Genomic DNA, 10,773 nt, shown 5'->3' with positions numbered 1-10,773 from the left:
TACAGTTGAGATCATTTCTCGTTGACAAAATGAAAATTGCACAAGATCATGTGGATAAATTATCTTTTGAAAGAGTGCATCGCATGGGACATAATAGAAATGGTGGATATCGCAATATTGTCGCCAAGTTTACTCTCTACAAAGAGAAAGAATTCGTAAGGAAACAATGGAAAACGCTTACGGGTACACCGATCGTCGTGAATGAACAACTGCCGAAAGAAGTAGTCGATAAAAGGAAGAGACTTTTACCAAGAATGAAAGCAGCCCGGGAACAAGGCAGGACTTCATGGATATCCTATGACACCCTTTACATCGACGGAAAACCAATCAGAGACTAGGAATTCGATGGAGATGAACTCAATATACTCTCTTGGAATATAAATGGTTTAGACAAATCAAAAAGAGACAATATTGAACTTATTTACATTGTTCGTAAACATGATATTGTTTTTTTGTTTGAAACATTTGCACACAAAACTAGTGATATAAATTTAAATGGATATGTAACACACAATTTTTACAGGAAATTTAAGCATCGTAATGCTAAAAGGCCCAGTGGAGGGGTTGCACTGTATTATAAAGAGACGATATCGGATGGTATTACAATTGTTGAAAATAGGTATGACACTTTAATATGGATAGAATTAGACAAGAACTTTTTCATAATGAAGCAGATATTTATATATGTGGTGTCTATTTATGGTGTGAAAACTCTCCCGCTTATAATACAGTAAATGTAAACCTTTTTGATTGTATTGAAAATGACATTACTCATTTTGAAGCCCTGGAGTCAGTATACTTAACAGGTGACTTTAACAGCCGAGTGGGTGTTAAGCATAATTTCATTATTTTTGACAGCATAAATCAATCTTTTGACGATGAATCATATGTACCTGATAAATATATTTACCGGGCCTCACTAGATAAAACAGTTACGGTGTAAAATTGATTGATCTTTGTAGATCAACTAATGTTCGGCTAGTTAACGGTAGATTATATAAGGATAGTAATGTTGGAATGTATACATATGTCCCTCAAAACGGTGCTTCTGTTATAGATTATGTTTTAACCAATTAGAAAAATTTCTCAAATATCAATCATTTTTGTGTTCAGCAAGTTAACGAGTTTAGCGACCTCGCCCCTATAGAATTCTCATTGCATACTATGTATCGTATACCTGTACAACAGGAGAAAGTTGACATAAATTATAAATGGGATTTACAAAACAGTTTAGATCTTTTGTATTCATATCGCTTTAAATGGGGATTAGAGGTCAATACCATGAAAACTAAAATTGTTGTTTTTAGAAAAAGAGGGCGTATTTTTATCAACGAAAAATGGACGTATAACGGTCAGCCAATAGAAGTAGTAGATCACTTTAACTACCTAGGTACAGTGTTCAGCTATACAGGCAATTTTTCTCTTAACAATGAACATTTAACCGGTAAAGCTTTAAAAGCAATGAACACATTATTGATAAATTGTAAAGACATGGATTTAAAACCCAAATTATTATGTCAATTATTTGATTCTTTTGTAGGCTCAATCATATCATATGCATTAGAAGTATGGGGTTATAGCAAGTCAAAAGATATTGAGCGTATTCACTTGAAATTTTGTAAAAGAATTTTAAATGTTAGAGCCAATACAAGCAATGTCAGTATATACGGCGAACTCGGCCGTTACCCATTAAATAATTAAATTTTGGTGCAAATTGATAAATACTAACAATATAATTTTACGGAAAATATATGAATTAAGTTTATCTGATTGATACAAAGGTAAAAAGAACTGGGTGTCAAATGTCAAAGAAATGCTAGATATGTATGGTTTATCCGAATACTTTTTTGAAAATAATATTGTAGATAGTAAATCATTTCCAAAATTATTTAAACAAAGAGTTATTGATAATTGTATACAAACTTGGCATTCATCTATAGAAAATAATTCTGTTTTAGAACTGTAGAATTATTTTCATACGAAAACTACCTTAACATATTGCCTAAGAATCTTAGATTTTACATCACAAGAATTAGAATGTCTGCACATACACTAAGGGTACAAACGGGTAGATATGGGCAAAATAGAATCCCAAGGAGTGAAAGATATTGTTTATTTTGTAATACTATGGATTTGGCAGATGAATACCATTTTGTTTTGATATGCCCATGCTATGTAGACATAAGGAAAAATATGTGAAACAATATTATTACAAAAGACCATCACTGTGTAAATTTATTGAGCTGATTTCTTCTAATAATAAAATTATACTTACGAATCTAGCTAAATATCTGAGAGAATCGATTAAAATCAGGAACACTTTTGTTAGTACTAACACCTAAATTTTATATTTGTTACAAATTTATACTCAAACTTCGATTGATTTGTTGTATCAAATATGTTTATACTCTGCTTAGGAAATTATATTACAAGTGATAATAATATTCTCTTAATTCAGAATTGTTCATTCTCCAGCTTTACATGGAATTCAATACTATATATTAAATCCTTTATTGTTTGTTAAATAGAAACGTGACATATTTACAATGTGTGTATTTATATTGCAGTGATGATGTACTATGTACAAATCCAAAATAAAATTATGTTCTGTTCTGTTCCTTACTGATTTTACTTGCCTTAATCTTGATTGATTTGACAATTCTATTTACGCTTTTGGAAATAGAAATTTGAAAATTATGCATTATTATGATAAATTTATTTATTACCCTTTTACCTGGAACTGCGCATCTAAAGGAAACGTAGCAATTATTCAAGATAAATTTAGATATGAGGAACATTTATCTTTCTGCTTTTGAAAGTGTTCATAATTTTATGTTAGTCATAAAATAATGTCGAGTTTTTAGCGTTCAAATAGCGTAGAAGTTTAACGTATTATGATAAGGCACACATATAATTTAGATTGCATCCAGATTTATTGAAACAGCTTCTACAGATTTGAGCTATCTCTGCAACTAATGATCATGCTTGGAGCAGATAACAAAATGATATCTGCCTTAAAGACGTTTTCGGTAGTTTTTTCTGCGCAATTTATTGCGCATCCAAGGAAGATAATCACGGCTAGTTACTCTTCAAAAGAAGGGAAGTGGAACGATATTCGGATAACCGTTTCCAATTTTTGAATGATGAATAAACTATACCGAATCAAAGGAACTTTTGCTAAAAGGTCCAACATAGAACGTGCTAGACGGATAACGGAATCGTTACGGCAATACCGGACACATCAGGGACAGGTATATGATAAGCCTGAGTTAAACGACACTGATTCCGATTCATTAGCCGTTACCCCACCCACTAGTACAAGTAGCGATTGTTTTGTCAAGCAGACAGATGTTGTTAAAATAGACCCAGTCGACACTTCTGGTCGACGCATTGTTGAATTGACGCATTTAGCCAAGCAACTTTATTGTGTAGACTGCGGAAAGTCTATTCTTCTAGAAAATGTAGTTAACGAGACAAGATATGGCTTTGGGTCATTGCTAATGATTGAATGCGAGTGTGGATCATGTAGAGAAGTAACAACTGGCAAGACGCATCGTACTGGAAAACGGGGACCAGCTGTATTTGATGTAAATACTAAAGCGGCCCTTGGTATGTACATACACAATATTCAATTTTAATTCAAATCAAAATTTAAAAAAAAATAACTAAATTAATTTACAATTTTTTAAGCCAAGTAAATAATGTTGAGATCCTACTGGGGTTTTAACAAATAATGGCAAGCAAACAACATAGTCTACACTGATTTATGTCTTAAATTTTGAGTACTACACTACCCCCATCTTTATACATTCTGAGCGGTCACCACATATGTAACTGTGGTGAAAAACCAGGATTGGCAAACATAATTTTTGTAAATTTCATGAAGAGGTGTGAAAATGGTAACAGATTCTGCCGATCTTGTGTTATAAAGTTATTTTTCCACTTGAAAGTAAATTAAAAGCAACATATTTATGTCATTAATTACCAGGCAGTTGAGAAAGCTATTAGGGACCAGCAACAAAGTTCCTCTTTTTTATAAATTCTGGGTAACCATTACTTGACTTGTAATCTTGGTTAATATGATTATGGTACCTAAATGTTTAAAGATGATATTAGTTTGCTGTATTGACACATACATTATTTTGCAGCAACTTGTTTTGAAGGATTATCAAAATGTAAGTGTAAGTGTTGTGTTCATAGCTTGTACTGATGTGGTGATGGAAATTGATATTTTTATATATACCTAACCTCTAAAGTCTAACACACCTGTAACCTGCTATAGATAACACTAGACATTTTCTGCTACTTGTTTATATATTTATAGACTAAAACAGCATTACTCCTTTGCCATTGTGTGATATTGGTCTACACTGTTCAAGGCAGAACACTTTACAACGACTGATCAGGGTTTATAACAATTTTGATGTAAAATTGAAATTTATAAACAAAATTTCATTTTTATGTGTTTAAAGACCCAAAATTCTGTTTATTTCCGGTTACATCTAAAATTGAAGTGTGTCAATTGAATGTTTTCATCATTTATACATCTAAATCAAAATACTTTTAATTTTGTAAATTACAAAATTTATGTGTATTAAATATAATAAATAAATAATTGGCAAGGATAATGTTTAGTCACAGCTTTAGTCTTTCTGCTCACATTTCCTTTTTATAGTGCTGTCTATCAGTCCTATGTTCAATAATTTTGAATTACATTCTTTATAAGGAAAATGATTTGTCTTACTAAAAGATATTCTTATCAAAAATCATTTTCAATTTTTATTTTCCTTTATTTCCTAGACAATTAATGTGCTTTAATGTCATTCTTTTAAGTGATGTAACATCTCTCTTCAGCTATTGGACTTTGTCAACACTCCCCCCCCCCCCTTCTACCTAAGTACTTGTAATATGATTGTTTTGCATAATTATTTAAGTAATTTATAATTAATTTTTAAATGAAATTGGATTGAAGTTGGAAAGTAACATACAGTACTTGTAAATTCTACAAAAACGCTATCTGTCGTATTTATGAGTAATAAACATTTTATTTCTAAAGTGTTAAAATTAGAGAAGACATAGTATGCATTAATGTGAATATAATTTTGCACATAATGACATATTTAATTTACATGTAATTTCAATGTTCACAGGAATGATGCACAGTGGTTCAGGTCATACACAAGTAGAAAATTTTATGTCAGCTCTGGAAATTGAAGGCCTCCATCACACATCAATGAAGAAACGGGAACTTGAAGTTGAACCTCATATTGAAAATGTTTGTCGTAGGTCTTGTTCTGATGCTATACATGAAGAAATAGAACTTCAGAAAGAAAATGACAGGTAAAATTGTCCAAGATTGAATTATATTATTTAATGTTATGTGATGGTCCAGGTGGTGATTCAAAGCTCATGATTCACAAATGATACCACAAATCATGTTAATTGTTCTGATATTAAAAGGAATTGTTTAAAAGAATAATATTTAATATTCTAAAGGAAAACTATAATATGCAAGAATGACATCTACATAGTTCCTTTAACAATAGTTGAAATAATTGATGATTAATAAATGAACATCAGAAATGTATTGTCAATGTCTGAATTGTAAATATCCAAATATTAGCCTTGAGTTTAATGGTGTTTAGTGATTTAAGCAACTTTGCCATGTAACATTGCATTCATTTTGGTGACATCATGAAATCATAAGGTTTACATTAAAAAAACATGTTCTGTGCCATTTCTTAAATAACATTTGAGCCGTGTCACGACAAAACCAACATAATGGGTTTGTGACCAGCATGGATCCAGACCAGCCTGCGCATCCGCGCAGTCTGATCAGGATCCATGCTGTTCGCTTACAAACCCTATTACAAGTAGAGAAACTGATAGCAAACAGCATGGATCCTGATCAGACTGCGGATGCGCAGGCTGGTCTGGATCCATGCTGGTCGCAAACCCATTATGTTGGTTTTGTCGTGACACGGCTCATTTTATTTTTGACATAATATTTACAAAGCTTTATGTGTTCCCCATAATCATAAAAATCTGTTTTAAAAAGTGTGTTCTTCTAAGGAAATTTCCATTCATTAATTATAAATTCAATTTAATTCATTCGCATTAAAATATAGTTTGGTTTATTACATTGAAATTATATCTTGATAACTTCAAAGTAAAACCATAAATTGTAATTCTACTATCTACTGAAAATCATTTAATAATTTGATGCCTTTCTTTTTAAAGCCCTGGAGAATGTGATGTTGCCACTCCAGTGATGGGTCAATTTAAGTATGATATGGGATGGCAAAAGCGTGGAGCCGGTCGTGCATACGACAGTAAATCTGGTGTCGGGACAATGATAGGAAATTTATCTGGAAAAGTATGTGGGTTTGGTGTTCGGTCCAAAGACTGCAGAAAATGTACTTACCATATAAACAAAGGGCAGTTTCCACCTGACCACAAGTGTAGCAAAAATTGGGATGGGTCTTCAAAATCTATGGAACCAGATGTTGCTGCCCAAGTTGTAATGAACATTGAACAAAATAAAAACGTACAAGTGGGTGTATTGATAATGGATGATGACACAACAACTGCTAGTAAGCTTCGAGAAACGCTTAACCATTCATTTGTCAAGTGGAGTGATATGAATCACACAAGAAAGCATCTTGGCAACAGCCTTTATGCGTTGCAAAAAAAACACAAGTGCCTAACAACAAAAGTAATTCAATATATTCAAAAATGTTTCAGCTATGCAGTAGCCCAGAATAAAAACAATTCGGAGGGGCTTGCAAAAGCATTGAATCAAATTGTTCCACATGCTTTCGGATTACATGAAAATTGCAATGATACTTGGTGTGGTTACATTAATGATCCAGAGAAATACAAACACAGTTCTTTGCCCTATGGTCGAGACTTAGTCGGTGAGGAGCTCCGTACAGATTTAAGCTCAATTTTTGAAAGTTTCATAAAAAATGTTGATAAAATATCACCAGCAGCATCAACAAAAGATGTAGAGTCTTTCAACAATATGATAGCATCAAAAGCACCAAAACGTTGCCATTATTCTTCAACAAGTAGCTTACAGAACAGAGTTAATTGTGTTGTTGCAGAAAAAAAATTAGGCTCAACATATGTTTCCCAGGTGAACAAATCAATTGGTATATCTCCAGGAAAATTCTATTCAAAACATGCTGAACGAAAGGATAATAAACGAAAAAGTCGTTTAGAATTTGAAAATACGCTTACTTTTAAAAAAAGAAAAATTGAAAAAAAAATGAACAAAAGTAAACAAAACGCACAAAACGAGTTAAGAGAAGGTGTAACTTATCAATCATCAATCGACTTAATAGGTAACAATGAAACTGATATTATTGAAATACCAAAACCAATTTCAGCTACAGAGCAAAAAAAAAATAGAAACCAACACTGACTGTTCACATGTTTATTGTGATATTGAGACAACAAGTCTTTATAAATCATGTGATATAACACAAATAGCCGCTGTGTCAGGGAAAGACAACTTCAACCAGTATATTCTTCCAACTCAACCCATAACTCTTGGAGCAACACAGGTGACTGGATTGACAGTGGTAAATAATATGCTGTGCTACAAAGGAAAGCCAGTACATGCAGTGTCTCTAAGAACAGCCTTGGAACAGTTTTTACTTTGGTTAGAAAAAAGAAATCCATGTGTATTGATAGGTCATAATTTTAGAATTTTTGACTTCCCAAGGCTAGTAAGGTCATTTGAACTATGTAATTTATTAACCTCTTTTCAAAACTGTGTAATAGGTTTTGTGGATACTCTGCCTTTGTGTAAAGAACAATTTCCAGGTTTAGATAAATATAGTCAAGAATATCTTGTAAAGAATTTAATGAATGCTCAATATTCTGCTCATAATGCCCTTGAAGATGTGTGTAGTTTACAGAAACTTATCATATATACTGAAATACCCTTTGACCAGATGTGTTGTCATAGTATAACAATGGATGCAGCAATAGACACATACATATTTGAAAAGAAAGCTGATGTAAACTTGGTATCTCTAAGTAATATGCAACAGGAAAAAATTGTAAGTAAACAAATGGCAATGAAAATAGCCAAAAGTGGTTTGTCGTTAGCACATCTGAGACTGGCAGTAAATCGTGGAGGTCGCGATGGTTTATACAAATTATTTACGGAGAAAGTAAATGGAAAAGTGAGGGTTACCTCTGCCAAGAGAATAATAGACAGAGTGTTCAGTTATGTATGTCCGACTTCTGATTTGAACTTATAAACATCTCAAATCTATGTGTACATTGATATGTGTAACTCCTTAATGCAAAATATACATGTGGTTACAATAAAATAAACAGTTGAACAAAGTTAGTATCAACATAACTGCAATTGTCTAGAAATATGTACTAAACTAAACATGATTATTTCAAGCAGTGTTCTTGAAAAATTTCTTTTTTTTTAATTTGCTACTTTTTGTATAATTAGTGGAATGATTACTATGGAAACTAGAAAAATGCATGTCTGTTACTAAAGAGTTTAATAGTATTTTATTTTGAATAATGCATTTAAAGAATAACCATAAGAACATAGTAACTATATGAATTTATGAAAGCAATATTTTGTTCAAGTATTTTCATTGTTTGTGGAATACTTACTTTTGAAATGATTTTATTGTCGAGATACTTTGAAAAGAAATAAATATGGTAGACTTGTTTAAAAAATAATGTTCAGATTCACTTCATATAACATCAAAAGAAAAGGTCATTTGTAATAAGTTTGTATAATTATATATAACAATGCATTTGGTACAATTTATTGTTTTAAAGAAAGCATGCTTATTTTGACATAATTGGTATTTGCCGTTACCATGGAAACTGCCAATTTATAAAAAATCTAACACGTCAACATATATTTTTATTTTTATTTTTGAATTCACCATTGAATTTCACATAATATATTAAAAAAATAGAAAATTTCATGAAAGAAATTTCTTGATATCTTTATTTATTTACAGGATTCATGTTCAGTTTTCTAATTTTTTTTGTTTAGTGAAGAAATATGAAAAACTTATTTTGTAGAGAAATAGATATGTTCTGAATCAATACAGCATCAAAATATAAAGATATTTATGTATGAAGTCCTGTTTGTTGTTGATATTATGTTGCCATGTACTTTTTTATTGATTTTATAAGGAAAATGTGGCAATTTTGAAATTTTGGAGATATTGGGTTACCATGGAAACTGCCATTTGGCCGAAAAACCAACTCGCCGACATATATTTTTTTTTTCATTTTTGAATTCACCATTAAATTTTACATAACATATTAAAGATATAGAAAATTCTATGAAAGGATTTTTTTTATATCTTTATTTTTTTACAGAATTCATAGTGATTTTTCAAATTTTTTGTCAAGTTGAGAAATATGAAAAACTTATTTTGTAGAGAAATAGATATGTTCTGAATCAATACAGCATCAAAATATAAAGATATTTATGTATGAAGTCCTGTTTGTTGTTGATATTATGTTGCCATGTACTTTTTTATTGATTTTATAAGGAAAATGTGGCAATTTTGAAATTTTGGAGATATTGGGTTACCATGGAAACTGCCATTTGGCCGAAAAACCAACTCGCCGACATATATTTTTTTTTTCATTTTTGAGTTCACCATTGAATTTTACATAACATATTAAAGATATAGAAAATTCTATGAAAGGGTTTTTTTTTATATTTTTATTTTTTTACAGAATTCACAGTGATTTTTCTAATTTTTTGTCAAGTTGAGAAATATGAAAAACTTATTTTGTAGAGAAATAGATATGTTCTGAATCAATACAGCATCAAAATATAAAGATATTTATGTATGAAGTCCTGTTTGTTGTTGATATTTTGTTGCCATGTACTTTTTTATTGATTTATAAGGAAAATGTGGCAATTTTGAAATTTTGGAGATATTGGGTTACCATGGAAACTGCCATTTGGCCGAAAAACCAACTCGCCGACATATATTTTTTTTTCATTTTTGAATTCACCATTGAATTTTACATAACATATGAAAGATATAGAAAATTCTATGAAAGGGTTTTTTTTATATCTTTATTTTTTTACAGAATTCATAGTGATTTTTCTAATTTTTTGTCAAGTTGAGAAATATGAAAAAGTCATTTTGTAAAGAAATATGTTCAAGTCATTGTTTACTTCATATAGAATTAAATGATAAAGTTATATATGTACAAAATAATGTTTGTTGTGTATATTTAGCTGTCTGAAACATTTTTTTTAATTTTATAGAAAATATGGCCATTTTAACCATTTTGAGATATACCGTTACCATGGAAACTGCCATTTTGCAAAAAAACCAACACGCCAACATATATTTTTTTTTTCATTTTTGAATTCATCATTGAATTTTACTTATAATACAGAAAAATAAAAAAATTCTATGAAAGGGTTAAATTTTCCTAAAACTGTAGAAAATGTCTTTAAGTACTTATTAACGGCCCGAGTGGTCAAAGTTTTCTTTAAATTCAAACAGTCGAATCTTATATGCATATGTATAATTTCAAAATGGGAAATTGCCATTTCTTCAGATTAAGTGGAACACATTGATTGGGGTCAAAACATAATAAAATATTAAGATTGTTCTCTATTAGTCTATTGCGAATGTGTTGAATCTCTGCAAACAGGCACTTTTTGATGATGATTTACTATTACATAATTATAATTATGTTCTTGTTGTTGCATAAATGCGCTGTTGGCTGTGTCTTTTGTGTTTCTTT

General features: G+C 30.7%; 1 protein-coding gene across 1 annotated transcript; it reads left to right on the top strand.

Moving 5' to 3' along the window:
* Positions 1–3,019: 3,019 nt before the first annotated feature.
* Positions 3,020–10,242, top strand: LOC132753060 (uncharacterized). The gene is made up of 4 exons (XM_060743477.1): positions 3,020–3,609; positions 5,151–5,340; positions 6,241–7,315; positions 7,392–10,242. Exons 1-4 carry the CDS (start codon positions 3,141–3,143, stop codon positions 8,271–8,273), a joined length of 2,616 nt encoding a protein of 871 aa, XP_060599460.1. The 5' UTR covers positions 3,020–3,140; the 3' UTR covers positions 8,274–10,242.
* Positions 10,243–10,773: the final 531 nt, after the last annotated feature.

Source organism: Ruditapes philippinarum, unplaced genomic scaffold, assembly GCF_026571515.1.
Source record: "Ruditapes philippinarum isolate M1 unplaced genomic scaffold, ASM2657151v2 ctg12328_1_1_1_1, whole genome shotgun sequence".
Classification (NCBI taxonomy): Eukaryota; Metazoa; Mollusca; class Bivalvia; order Venerida; family Veneridae; genus Ruditapes; species Ruditapes philippinarum.
This window is presented reverse-complemented; position numbering and strand designations above follow the sequence as displayed.